The sequence below is a fragment of the Cornus florida genome, unplaced genomic scaffold (assembly GCF_030987335.1).
Source record: "Cornus florida cultivar Cherokee Brave unplaced genomic scaffold, ASM3098733v1 CherokeeBrave_3.0.0_Hap2_Chr10, whole genome shotgun sequence".
In the NCBI taxonomy this organism is placed as follows: Eukaryota; Viridiplantae; Streptophyta; class Magnoliopsida; order Cornales; family Cornaceae; genus Cornus; species Cornus florida.
This window is the reverse complement of record NW_026775580.1, coordinates 78,930,215-78,945,273: the sequence shown is the minus strand read 5'-3', so window position 1 is coordinate 78,945,273 and position 15,059 is coordinate 78,930,215. Positions and strand designations below refer to the sequence as shown.

General features: G+C 33.9%; 3 protein-coding genes across 3 annotated transcripts; all 3 read right to left on the bottom strand.

Moving 5' to 3' along the window:
• Positions 1-1,507: 1,507 nt before the first annotated feature.
• Positions 1,508-4,905, bottom strand: LOC132277925 (ethylene-responsive transcription factor 6-like). Its single transcript, XM_059779765.1, has 4 exons — positions 4,861-4,905; positions 4,668-4,757; positions 1,788-2,018; positions 1,508-1,720 (listed from the first exon to the last, which is right to left on the bottom strand). The coding sequence occupies exons 1-4, from the start codon at positions 4,903-4,905 to the stop codon at positions 1,508-1,510; spliced, it is 579 nt and encodes a 192-aa protein (XP_059635748.1).
• A 516-nt stretch (positions 4,906-5,421) lies between these two features.
• On the bottom strand, positions 5,422-6,441 carry LOC132277924 (protein FAR1-RELATED SEQUENCE 1-like). Its single transcript, XM_059779764.1, has 2 exons — positions 6,299-6,441; positions 5,422-6,190 (listed from the first exon to the last, which is right to left on the bottom strand). The coding sequence occupies exons 1-2, from the start codon at positions 6,439-6,441 to the stop codon at positions 5,422-5,424; spliced, it is 912 nt and encodes a 303-aa protein (XP_059635747.1).
• A 147-nt stretch (positions 6,442-6,588) lies between these two features.
• On the bottom strand, positions 6,589-11,003 carry LOC132277923 (protein FAR1-RELATED SEQUENCE 5-like). The gene is made up of 3 exons (XM_059779763.1): positions 10,913-11,003; positions 7,178-7,581; positions 6,589-7,062 (listed from the first exon to the last, which is right to left on the bottom strand). The coding sequence occupies exons 1-3, from the start codon at positions 11,001-11,003 to the stop codon at positions 6,589-6,591; spliced, it is 969 nt and encodes a 322-aa protein (XP_059635746.1).
• Positions 11,004-15,059: the final 4,056 nt, after the last annotated feature.

The window sequence follows — 15,059 nt, the reverse complement described above, 5'->3', positions numbered from 1 at the left end:
AAAATAGTTAGTTCTAATTAAAAAATCAATATATTATTTTGTATAACATTACCATTTTAATATTTTTGCATTGAATTTATAAAAAGTAAATCCATTACATCTTTATGGATCCATTATAAGTAACTGTGGTAATTCAACCACTATCAATATAATAATAAAAAATTAATAAAAATCATTCTCTTAAACAGTTAGATTATCAAAAAAATACATTTATTCTGGAAGGATAATTTCAAATAATGTTGTGTTAAGTTTTTCATTAAAAAGGTATATATAAACTAATTAATATATATATATCATGTATATATTATTTTATTCAATTTTAACCTTGACAAGAAACTGGGTGGAGTCAATAAAGATAGCCCAATGAAATATTTATAACTATTTAGTATTAAATTAGGGTTAAATGCAATAAACCCCCCTGAACTATTGGTCATTTGCAAGAAACCCCCTAAACTACAAAAAAACTCCCTTAAACTATGATTTTGTTGCAATTTACCCCATGACGGCATATTTCGATACTGGAAAATTTGAAAGACCTTTTTATCCTTATAATACACTACTTTTTTTTTTTTTTCTTCCTGCCAAAAGATGTTCACCAACACAACCGAAACCAGAGAGTTATTTTCGGGGGGGGGGGGGGGGGGGGGGGGGCGGTTTCAATACCAGTTTACACAAAGCAGAATCATTGAATTCCATCAACAGCTTTATGATAAATTCACCAACCCAGATAGGGGGGGGGGGGGCGGTTTCAATACCAGTTTACACAAAGCAGAATCATTGAATTCCATCAACAGCTTTATGATAAATTCACCAACCCAGATAACATTTCGTTCAATCCTTCTCACTTATGAATCCCAACTTCTCACCTCTCCACTCTCAATTCTCTCTTCCCAATATACCCCCCCTCTCTCTCTCTGCAACCTTCCCTTTTTTCAATTAAAAATTACATAAACTAAGCTTCTCGTGTTCTTGAGTTCGGCGAGGATGAACTCGGGCGGTAGAGATGATGGGCTGTGAATGAATTGCGGTAGTGCTTGGCCAGTGAAGAGGTCGGCAGTGGTGATGGGCTGGCTGTGATGGAGCTATGGCAGAAAAGACCCACCAATCCCAGCAACAGAGATCGGCCGCCGCCCACGGATCTTGAATGTAGCTCGGTCATAAGCTTTGGCGGTTTCAATACCAGTTTACACAAAGCAGAATCATTGAATTCCATCAACAGCTTTATGATAAATTCACCAACCCAGATAACATTTCGTTCAATCCTTCTCACTTATGAATCCCAACTTCTCACCTCTCCACTCTCAATTCTCTCTTCCCAATATACCCCCCCTCTCTCTCTCTGCAACCTTCCCTTTTTTCAATTAAAAATTACATAAACTAAGCTTCTCGTGTTCTTGAGTTCGGCGAGGATGAACTCGGGCGGTAGAGATGATGGGCTGTGAATGAATTGCGGTAGTGCTTGGCCAGTGAAGAGGTCGGCAGTGGTGATGGGCTGGCTGTGATGGAGCTATGGCAGAAAAGACCCACCAATCCCAGCAACAGAGATCGGCCGCCGCCCACGGATCTTGAATGTAGCTCGGTCATAAGCTTTGGCGGCTTCAATGGCGGTGTCAAATGTCCCAAGCCAAACCCTCGACCTGCGACGATTCGGATCTCGAATCTCCGCCACGAACTTTGCCCCACGGCCTTTGTCGGACCCTTCTGTAATGTAACCTCTCCTCTGTATTCAAAGGTTTCTTTACAGACACAACTCTTGATGGCTGAGTCGACTCAGCGAATTCCAAAACCTCAAATTTCTTCACTGGAGGCAAATTGATCTTCAATGATGGCTTACGATTATTGAATCTCAACTCGGAATTCGATTCGAAGTCCAAAATTTTCGACTTTGGCCTCGTGAGATCGATTATTTGTTGTTTTGATTTGAATTCAAAGAAATCATTTTCAATTTGCTTGAAAGTAAACGAATTGGGAATAAAATCGAATAAATCACTGGTACTAACTTCGTCATAGCTTGAGGTCTGTGAACAGAGTGATTTAGAGACAGAGCTCGAAAGATCAAAATTTACGCTCCTGGTGGTAGAATCGATTGAGTCAGACACGAAGCTCAAACTAGGAGGATTTTTTTTGTAGTTCAGGGGAGTTTTCTAAGATGATGTTCATCCAAAGAGATGATGTTATTCCTTCATCCCTAAGAAGGCTCACGGATAAGATGAACAGTATTTCTATATATATATATATATATATATATATATATATGTCTGTATGTGTATATATAGAAATAAGGGTTAAGGGTGTGTTTGGGTGGAAAAGTAAGTTAAAGAGGTAGGGTGGAATGGGCACAAGAAGGGCAATGGAGTCTTTTCATGCTTATAAAGTACAATATGGTCATAAAGTTAGATATTTTGGGTCACGTGATGGCACATGATCATTTTGCAAGTGAGATGCAGCCGGAGCGTCGCCGGATTAGGTAATCTACAACAAAAATTATAATTCAGGGGGTTTCTTGCAACTTTTGTAATTCAGGGGGGTTTGTTGCTAATTTGTCAATAGTTCAGAGGGTTTTTTTTGCATTTAACCCATTAAATTATGAAAAATGATAATTTTGATGATATCTATGGACATTAGAATCGGCCTAAGCGAAACACTAACGTGGCAAACCACGTAATAACCACAAAATTTCTCTCTTGCTCGCACACTCACCCCTAATTTTATCACAACATACGATACTCGCAATCTACCTAAAAAATATTCCAATCCAGAGAGAAATAGTTGAATGAATGACTTTTAATTGTCGTCGGAATTGGCAAAGATTGTTGGGCCAAATCTCCTCTATCGTCACCACCGATGAAATCATTAGCCGCAGCGACGACCTGGTGATGGAGATTTAGCGTCTGACAGTGAAATTTTCTCTCTCATCTCCAGTCGTCCCAATATCTCAGATATATCCCGATTTCTCTCATTGAAAAAAAATCTAGGGCTAAAAATTTACTTCCTGAAGCAATTAGGGTTATAAAAATAATGATCCCAAAACCTATGATTGAATTGAAAACCCTTTTGCGTGATACTTGGAACGACTTGCGCAACTTCCGACGGCCTCGACGAGCTTTCAACCACAAATTGTTCCAAGTTACTTATATGCTACTATTTACATAATAGAGCTTTATGAAGGGAGAGACCCATTTATTTCACATACCAACAAATCGAAAAATAAAATTCAACTAAAAAAAACTATGAAATAAATTAAATAAGGCATAAATTCACATATGAGATTTTTTTTTTTTTTTTTTTTTTTTTTTTTTTTTTTTTTTTTTTTGAGCTTTTTTCAATTTGTTTCTTTGGAAGTTGGTTCTTCAAAGCACACACATGGCTTGCCACATTGCATGTCGACAGTTCTTCAGTTCTTTTAAGTCGGGTCTAATAGCAGTATTATTTAAAAAAACACACATTACTATTCAATATCGGGAATGGATCCTCTCCAAAGGAATTCCTCTCCTAACATCTCCAAGGATTTAATCATATAGCTGTTATAGTGCCACATCACTATCTTACCATTCCCTCATTAATTTACCAAAATTTAATTAATTAATATGGTATCTTTTGGATTGCAAGATAACAATTACGACTGATTTCCCAGCTCATTTTACTTTTTGGCGCCAAAATTTCCATATAACAATTATGCTTCATTTTACTTTTTGGCGCTAAAATTTCTAAGATAACAATTACCATTCTACTCCCTTCTTTCAATTTCTTACAGTTGAAAATAATTTAATTAAGGGTGAGTAAAAATCTGAAAATTTGGGTATAATTTTTTTTTTGAATTTGTGGATAAGAATATAGATTTCACTGCATCAGACAACTATAACAAAAAAAAAAAAAAAAAAAAAAAGGGTTTATTTTCCTCTTAAAATTGAATTTTGCCAATGGTATGTTTAGTTGCACTTGTGCACCCTTTATGACTGTCAAGGTTCTGACTTCAAAACACTCAAATACAAAAGAACATGAATTGAAATCATTGTGCATTTGCAACTTAGAGTTCCAAAAGTAAAAAAAAAAAAAAAAAAAAGATACAATGAAAACATCCCTTCTTAGTTCAACCAAAAATCAGAACAAATACTAGAGAACATGAATTGAAATCATTGTGCATTTGCAACTTAGAGTTCCAAAAGTAAAAAAAAAAATTGATACAATGAAAACATCCCTTCTTAGTTCAACCAAAAATCAGATATTAAGTGGGATCAAATTCAATAAACATCTGTACAACCTCCAATACCAAATCGAACATTTTTTTTTTAGAGCCTCCCATAGGCAACCTGTACACAAAACACTTGTTTCAGTGCTCAACTTACTTTCCACATATAACTTACCCTAGCATAAAATGAGAGCTACATAACTCAAAATAAAAAACAAATGAATATGTAGAATAAAATTTGAAACATGAATGCTTACCTAATAAAACAGTGAAGTCAGAAAGCTTTTCTGTCAACAGCACATATGCAGAAGGAAAACAATTCATAGAAGTCCTACATATTCTACATAAACAATATATTTTAGAAGAACTTTTTATTGGAAAACAAGGTTATAAAGAATAGTTGCAGCAATGAATTTTTGTTTAAATAGTTTTCACCAACTAGTGAACAATAAAGTAACAGTGGTTGGTGTGGACTCACCAAATACTTGCTGAAGCTTTCAAAATGAATATGATCGCCATCAATTGTTGCCGGAGTGGACATCTTTCCATTGATATTAAAATCGATGGTCTTATAAAAGAAAATGTTACATGATTATTCTATTTTAAGTTACCAGCCCAAGCACTACATTTGAACACCTCAAAAGAAGGAAATTAAGATATCCCAAACTTACCATTCCGTCATTAATTTCTGAAGATCTAGCTAAATCATTGTCCATTGTTACTTCAGTGATTCTTCCATTGTTCACTTGCAAAGAGTTTCAAATATCTACTTTCATTCTTGTTTCTGCCTCAATATACCAATAATTCACATCTTACCTGAGTAGAGAACAGGCTGTTGAATGCTTGAGAGTGCTTAGGTAATGTTTGAGATTGCAAATATCCATAACTCATCAAAGCATAGGAATTGGGTAACTCACAATTCTGAAGACACGTATGAGTTAGTTATAAACAACATGAAATATTTTAAAATAGAAAATTTAATTAAAAGTTTTTTTTTCAGAAAATAATATAATTAAAAATTACTTACATTAAGAGTATGATACAACATGGATGAGGAGCCATCGTTTTGGGTTAATGCTGATAAGTTAGAAGGTATTTGGACAGCCTAAACCAATTCAAATTTCCACACTTCAAACCTAGATATATTTAAAATACTCATAAATAATGTAGCATATTAAGATATATAATTAAAATACCTGAGATGGTTGATTTGAAGACTTTTTCTTCTTTTGTCATGGCTTCTCAAGAAATGATTTAAGTCTTCGTCTTCCTTTAGAGGACTCTCTTCTCTTTAAGCCCTTGGCATGTATATCTTTGGGCACATCCAAGACATGTTCATTTTCATTTGTATCACAGGCAATGGAAAAGTAATCTGGATAACCATTTTCATTTTCGCCATATATTTTTAGCTTCCAAATGTTATCAATAACTTTGCTCAATTCATCTATATGGTGGAGAGCCGCTGTATACGATTCATCATTTTCTGCTGCCATAGATGATATCTTGGTAAATAAATGGCATAAGTTCTTATACCGAGATGTTACTTCTAACTTGACATCCGCTTTAATATTGCGCCCATGATTATCTTGCACAAATCTAACTTTTACATCTCTAGTCCACCTCTTTAAGATATATGCCCTTGGTATTTCTTTAACATGCATGACTTCTCTAAGAATCTTTATAACATGACTACATAAAACACCCATCATCTCAAACATTCCACAACTACATGATAAGAAGTCATCTAAGCTCCTTTTGACTTGACGATCTCTAGATTGATGATCAACAATTGTATAGATAAAAATTCCACCTTCCTCCCTGCAGCCTTTTATATCGGCCTCCATTGCCTTTACATATTGGTTTTGAAACTCCTCAAAAATGGCATTGGTATAAACATTACCTGCATGCATTAGGATCTTTAAGTCCATTTTAATCTTGGGCATCTTATGGCATAATGCATATTCAGCCTGTAACTCCTTGTATCGCTTATCATGAAGCATCCTTTCAAAGTGTTTAAAAAACAAGGTAAATCATGGTCAGACTCTAAGTAATCTTTTAAACAAGCATTCAAACTTTTCACTAAGTTGTGTGCTCCTCATCCCTGCAGACCATTCACAATTGAGATATGCCTTTGCCCATTTTCTCCTCAATTCAAACATGTTACGCAACCAAGTATTCTCACAAACATGATACTCAGATAGCATAGTATCCCAAGCATTGATAAACTCATCTTCTTCCTCATAATAGTCCATGAATTTTCGTTACACAGATTTAATCCCATTTGAAACTTTAAACACACCACTTAAATGTTTCACAGCGTTTTGCATGGTATGCCAAGTACAAAGCTGATGACATGTTTCGGGCATTACAAGTGCTAAAGCTTTTGCCATCGCTGCATCTTAATCAGTGAAAATGGTTTTCGGATTTTTCTTTGACATTGCCTCCAAAAAAGTTTCAAATAACCAAATGAAAGAATCGGCAGTCTCATCATACATCAATGCAGCTCCAAATATAATGGTTTCTCGATGATGATTAAATCCAACAAAAACTGCAAATGGTCGATTAGCTTTATTGACTTTGTATGTAGTATCAAAAATCACGACATCTCCAAATTGACCATAATCAATAATCAGTTTTGCATCTGCCAAAAAAATATTTGTTATTTGCTCCTCATTATCCAGTTGCACAGCGTGAAAGAATGAAGGATTTTCCAACAAGTGTTGTTGGAAATATCTTAACAAGCTTCCCGCCTCCCCGACTGCTAGATTTCGTTGTCTTTTATACCGTAGATAATTTTTTTGGTCTAGCTTAGTGAACCCAAGACACTCCTTTCCACCAACATGCCTTCCTAACAATTCATATTCCAGAATCATCTGCTAACTCCATTTCAATAGCCTGAGCTACAGAAATTCTACGTTGTGATGGCATCATGTGAGTACATTATTCCATAACCAATGGATGGTTGTGTATTTCTACAAATTTATTTACCCAATACTTATTACTGCCTCTATTCAATTTGATATTCATTTGGGCACCACAACCAGTCCTAGTCTCAGCTCTTGGGTTCTTCGTCAAGTAGTCCCGCTTATCTTTACCTCGAAAACCTTCCTTGCAACAAACACATAACCTTGAAGTAAGTTCACCGGTAATCAGATTTTTATTACAGTTTTCTTTTCTAACACTAAACCCAGTCCTGCGCCCATACTCATTATAAAACTCATAAGCTTTTTCTTGAGTTTCAAACTCCATTCCAAACTTAGGTTTCCAACTAATGTCACCCGCGGACATTTCCATATTAATGTTTGTCTTCAAACAACTCTCCTCAGATTTGATACAACACACCCTAAAAAACAAATCATATTGATGCACAATGCCGTTTAGAGCAAAAATAGCTGAATAAATAAGTAAATTATCAGTTATCAAAGTGAAGATAAGTTGACTTTAAATCTTATTGCTAAGCACACAATTAAAACAAGTTAACCATAACTCCTATTCAATTTAACTTTGTGATACTCTAAGAAGAGATGCATAAAATTAGATTTGTTTTCCAAAAAAATACTACATGAATCCATGGAATTTTTTTATTTGGTATATACTATAAGGTTTTTTTCATTAAAAGAAAGAGACTGATTTACTTAAATTGAAGAAATCCATATAAATCCCTGCGTGCAAAAGTGGTCTGAAACATTTTAAAATTCAATCTAAAAAATTTCTTCAACATAAAGGAAATAAATATGTTAAAATAAATATACATGTTAAAAGGCTAAATAAATCTAACTATTAGAGTGAAATATGAGAAAATGGGAAAAGAAAAGTGAAACCTTCCCATCAATTAAAAAATGATCTAGCCAAATGAAAAGCATATGGAAAAACAAAAAAATTATGAAGAACAACTCTTTGAAGAAGAGGGATGATGCAAAGAGAAATAAATTAAACGGAAAAAAACTTATTCAATAAAAATTGAAATATTATATATATTTATTTATGATTCAACTAACCTAGACGTTGCAGTGGATAAAACTCTGGAAGGTAGAAGAGATCCAGATGAGCTTTGAGTTATTTGATGTAGCAAGATCTTAAAATACTTTCTCAAACTAGAAAAAACTGTGAAATCTTCTAAACCTTAAATTGTAGCCAATAAAGATTGATGATAGTGGAGGGAAATTGAAAGAGGGAAGCAGAATGGTAATTTTTATCTCAGAAATTTTAGTGCCAAAAAGTAAAATGAAGTGTAATTGTTATATGGAAATTTTAGCGCCAAAAAGTAAAATGAGCGGGATGGGAAATCAGCCGTAATTGTTATATTGGAATCCAAAAGATACAATATTTAATTAAGTTTTGGTAAATTAATAAGGGAATGGTAAGATAGTGATGTGGCACTGTAACAGCCATAGGATTAAATCCTTGGAGATACTAAGAGAGGAATTCCCTTGGAGAGGATCCATTCCCTTTAATATCACCTGGCTCGTGTAAACTGCTACGCATTACTATTCAAAACACTTATTACCATTCAAATAATACATGGTTGTGATTTCCTACTTCTTATAACTTGCCACCTAGAGAAATTCTTGCTTTATAAGTGACACTCTATTTATAAGTATCATTCTTCTTGGACGACTGAAATGCATTATAACTCTACAAAACTTTTGTGATTTCCTACATTTATACAAGTGACACTCTATATATAGGTATCAACTGTATCATTCTTCTTGCACGACTGGAATATATTATAAGGAAGGATTAAAATTTACCCACTAAAATATTCTACCTAAATATCGGTTAAATCTACAAAACTTGTTGTGATTTCCTAAATTCTTGCTTTACAAGTGACACTCTATTTATAGGTATCTTGGATGGCTGAAATGCATTACAACAAAGGATTAAGATTTACCCACTAATATATTCTACCTAACTCAACAAAACTTTTTTACTATTCTATTAGAATTTTCTCAATACTATTCAAAGTTTACAAACTCTCCAAATTTATAGAATATTCTCACTCTTTTTACAATATTTTACATCTCTACACAAATGTAGAAGACTATAGAATTCAACTCTGATGCCCTACAGAGTCCAAGGCGTGGCATGACAGCAAGCTGAGTAAATGGGTTCATATAGAAATTCTTGTTTTACAAGTGATACTTTATTTATAGGTATCATTCTTCTTGAATGACTGAAATGCATTATAACGAAGGATTAAGATTCACCCATTAAAATATTCTACCCAAATATCTGTTAACTCTACAACACTTCTTGTGATTTCCTACTTTTTATAAGTTGTCACCTATACAAATTCTTGCTTTACAAGTGACACTCTATTTATAGGTATCTTGAACGGCTGAAATGCATTACAACAAAGGATTAAGATTTATCCACTAAAATATTCTATGTAACTCTACAAAATTTTTTTACTATTTTATTAAAATTTTCCCAACACTATTCAAAGTTTACAAACTCTCCAAATTTATAGAATATTCTCACTCTTTATACAATATTTTACATCTCTACACAAGTGTAGAAGACTATAGAATTCAACTCTGATACCCTACAGAGTCCAAGGCGTGGCATTGCAGCAAGCTGAGTAAATGGATTTGGATTTTGGATTTATCGAGACATCAGCCCAACTCCAACGGCAATATTTGGATTGTGTCTAAATCAAGGCCCAAAAAGATGAAGCCCGAGTCTTAACTATGGTTGAATTGGGCTTGACAGCTTTACTGGTACACCACACAATAAGTGGGACCAGGTAGTGGAGGGGGAGGACATTTAAGCACCAAATCTTTATTGGGCTTGGTAAATTTGGAGTCATTTCAATTATGTCCAATTTACGACGTGTACAAACAATGCCTAAGACTTGTTGCCAAAATAAAAATAAAAAAATTATCCATATCAGGTTTGGCTGGATTAGATGGTGTCAATATGTGTGTGTATGCCATGAAAAGTCACATTCTTGATCTCCTTTGTTCACGCAATTTGCACACCATGTCAAGAATTGTATTACTTTTCCTTTGAATTGAAATTTATCATCCTCATTGAAATCTGTAGCATAAAGGGCCAAGTGCAAAAAACACCCCTTAACTATGCTTATATAGTACATATCACACTCCTCCCGTACAAACAACACCCTTCAAGTTTTAATTTGATACAATCAAGTCTCTCTGGCATATTTAAAACCAAATTTGATTAAAGTACCCTTAGTCAACAATTTTATAAAATATATAAAAATACAAAATTTTGTAAAAAGACCAAAAAGGACAATTTGCACACCTAGAAACCCATGTGTCGCGACACCGACGGCTAGCTCGACTTTGATGATGGAGGCGGCGGCGAGCTCGGCTTTGATAGAGCGACGGTAGAGAGGACGAACAGTGGTGAGAAGATGGGCTCGGATGTGGAAAGGCAAGCTCGGCCGGTGGAATCGGTGGCCGGCGAGAGGGCTCGGCGATGCAGCGGTGGTGATAGTAGACATTAAGCAAAAACACAATATTAATTACAAATTATCAAACCCAGATTAAAAATCAAATCTTTTCAGAAAATAAAGAAAATCTTAATTGATGATGAAGGCGGCGATGAGATGGCAGAAGAAAGAGTGGCGACCATGGGTATGAAATTAGTGGTGTTAAGCGGTAGTATAGAAGGTGAAGGGCGATCCATCTGAGCCGCTGCAAGCTCGCCGATCCGTCACCGCCATCATCACACAACTCTCTATCGTCCGAGCTCAACCTCGCTCACCACCGCCTCCATCACAATCGATATCTGCCATAGCCAAGCTCATCCCATCTGAGCTCACCGCCGCCTCCATCACAGTCGACATCCTCCACGGCCGAGCCTATCAAAGCCGAGCTCGCTGCCGCCTCCATTAAAGCCTATCTCACTGCCATCATCCTCAAGCTCACAGCCGAAGCCGCAACCAGCCCATCGCCGTCACAGACAGCCCATCTCCACCTCGGCGTGCACAAGTCGTCGTCGCCAAACCCGAATCCATCTCGCTGGGCATTGCCACAGTCTCCCGGCTAGACGAAGGAACAGGCTCTGCCGCGTTTCAGCCCGACCATTCCATCCGATCCTTTCTCTCTGTTGGCTGAGGTCTCAACGAGCCTTTTATCCTCTAATTTTTCGTCTTGTATCTTTCCTATTTTTCTCACCCAACTGAGACTTCTTTTTCGGAAGACTAATTCGCAAAGAGCAGAGAAGAGAATGGGTATTTTCGGAAGACTAAAAAGCAAATGGGGTATTACAACAATAATTTAGGTCAGATTTCTGACGGAGGGGTAATTTTGCATAATTTTAAAAGATTAAGGATGTTTATTACACACTTTTTTAAATATGAAGTAAAAATGAGTATAGTTGAGGGGTGTTTTTTACACTTACCCCATAAAAAATATGGTCCCAAAATTTCTCCAACAACTTCTGTGGCAGATTGGATTGACTAATACACAAAGTTTGCCACGGCTGCGGATAGTTACGTGCACAAGAAAATTTGCTTATACGAGTTTGAACGCTTATATGGACCAATTGATTGACGTTGTAAAATTCAAAATTGGAATAATATGTCTAATTATTGAACAACACATTTTAGAAGGAAAAAAAAAAAAAAAAATCCCTTTTTTCAAAACAACCTCCACACCCCCCCCCCCCCCCCCCCCCCCCCCCAATACTCCAGGAAATAAATTTTAAACTCAAATTTGTAGATGGAGTCCACTAATGCAACAAACCTTATATGATTATTTCAAACTAATTAACTATGCTTATTTGAAATAAGAATAATAAAAATATTAAAATAAAATAGTTACTATTTGTATCTGGTAATTACTATTCTTTCTCCTAAGCTTACAAGTTTGATCATTCTAGAAGGCGCAAGTTAAGATGGTTAAAACATATATTAATATTATCAACAAGTACATAGTAATACTACTATGACAATAGGACATTAACTAGCTAGCCTTTACTTCTAAGAAGTCATTTTTGTCAGAATTACAAAACGTGTAAAGACCGTTTTCTGGAAGAGAAGGGTGGTTTGGTCCTATAAATAGAGACCATTATGCAAAACAGAATTGAAGTAACACAGACACACTACTGATAGAAGAAGATCAGATAATAGAACAATCTTAATTAGTTGAGAGTGTTCATTAATTCATACAAACAAATCACTAGAGATGGCAATGAACCTGCGTGCTATTATTATAATTTGCATGGCCGCAAGCCTAATCTCCATGGCTTCTGCCATTGCCGGAACTGCCACTTACTATACCGTCTATGTTCCCAAGTATACTACACAAACCACTCTAGCTCTCTCTCTATGTGTGTGTGTGTATATATATATATGTTATTGATTGAGATTGAGATATAGATTATATATTGAATTTTGTTGTTTGTCATGCAGCATTGGCATGCTGTGGGTACCAAGACCAGGGAGTCATGATTGCAGCAGCTAGCGACGCCATATAGAACAATGGAGCTGCATGTGGAACAATGTATCATGTTACGTGCACAGGACCTACAAACCAAGGTGTGCCACCTTGCAGAGGCGACAGCGTGACGATGAAGATCGTGGATCGTTGTCCATCACCTGGATGCCAATCCACCATTGATCTCTCTCAAGAAGCCTTCTCCATGATCGCTGATCCACCAATTGGAAAAATCAACATCGAATACAACCAGTAATATCATTGCTGCATTCACACATTAATTAATTCCTTAATTTCTTTTTATATTTGTTCATTATTTTTGCTTTGAGATTAATATATGATTCTTTTTTCTTGTGATTTTCAAGGTTTGAAGCTATATAGAATTCAAACTACATATTGCGAATAAACTGTTACCGTTTTGTTGTCTTTTTTCTTTATACTGAAATAAGAGACATGCATGCCATGGAATTAATCTGTTTAATTCCCATGAACAATACCATGTAACATGTCATGTGATAGGAAGAAATAAGAAATTCCATTTCCTATATTTGATTTTTTTTTTTTTTTTTTTTTTTTACGCATATGTGTGTTTTCGGTAAGGGAATTGAAATGTGTGTTCAAGTGTTTGTTTAATTTTGGGTGCATTGGAAAATTCAAAATTGAAATATATTTATATGTATTCATGCGTGTATACTCAAGTTCCAAATTCCAATTGGTTGGTTTTGTTTCAAATTATGGATATATACTAAAATTTTTGAGTGCCTCATATTCGAGATCAAATACTGAAATTCCATGAAGCTCATATGATTTTTATAAAGCTAATTATGAGGAAATTTAATCTCCATAATAGCCACATGTGCGTAAAAATTTGTGGCACCATGCAATCAGTCAAATAATCGCTCCTGACTGGTCAATTTTCTTGACTGGACATTTGTAATATGAATGAAATATTTGGATTAATATATATATATATATATATATATACTATTCTAAAAGTGTAAGAAATTTCTTAATATTTTTAGAATTTTCAAAAATACAAAATAATTTTTATTAAATATTTTACATTAAATGTTTTGAAAACCTTTTATTTTTATACACATTTTATACTATCATTTATTATTATTTTTGCTTTTAATAAACAATTTTATTATTTGAATAGTTACAACCTTTGAGTTTCTCATGTCTCCATTTTTTAAGAGTTACACCACTTAAATTCTCTATTTAATTTAAAACCTTTTTATTTTTATTAAATAAACATTTTATACTATCATTTATTATTATTTTTGCTTTTAATAAACAATTTTATTGTTTAAATAGTTACAACTTTTGAGTTTCCCGCACCTTCATTTTTTATTATATACACATTTTATACTATCATTTATTATTATTTTTGCTTTTAATCAACAATTTTATTGTTTGAATAGTTACAACCTTTGAGTTTTCACGTCTCCATTTTTGAAGAGTCACACCACTTAAATTCTCCATTTAATTTAAAACCTTTTTATTTTTATTATATACACATTTTATGCTATCATTTTAAATATTTTACATTAAATGTTTTGAAAACCTTTTATTTTTATACACATTTTATACTATCATTTATTATTATTTTTGCTTTTAATAAACAATTTTATTATTTGAATAGTTACAACCTTTGAGTTTCTCATGTCTCCATTTTTGAAGAGTTACACCACTTAAATTCTCTATTTAATTTAAAACCTTTTTATTTTTATTATACACACATTTTATACTATCATTTATTATTATTTTTGCTTTTAATAAACAATTTTATTGTTTGAATAGTTACAACTTTTGAGTTTCCCACGTCTTCATTTTTTATTATATACACATTTTATACTATCATTTATTATTATTTTTGTTTTTAATAAACAATTTTATTGTTTGAATAGTTACAACCTTTGAGTTTCCACGTCTCCATTTTTGAAGAGTTACACCACTTAAATTCTCCATTTAATTTAAAACCTTTTTATTTTTATTATATACACATTTTATACTTTTATTTATTATTATTTTTGCTTTTAATAAACAATTTTATTGTTTGAATAGTTACAACTTTTGAGTTTCCCATGTCTCCATTTTTTAAGACTTACACCACTTAAATTCTGCTTTAAATTTTTGTTGTAATTACTATTAAAATTGTATGGACTTTTTATTTCTTTGTATATATCATTCTATGCCAGTTTGATTTGATCTTTTCTAAATTTTTTATTTTCATTGTTGACTGACCACTATTTTTAAGTAGTGCGCAAGCTATTGTAGAATTTGAAAATTGTAACTTATGTGGCCACTATTCAAATGGACGGAGATCTTGAAGGCTGAGTCAGTCCCCAATTTACACGATAAACTATGTTGTATGGTGCTCCCCGACTGTTAATGTGTTAGAAAAATCATCTATTGAAGTTTTTAATCTGTTTGAGTACATTAATATTTAAAAATTTTGA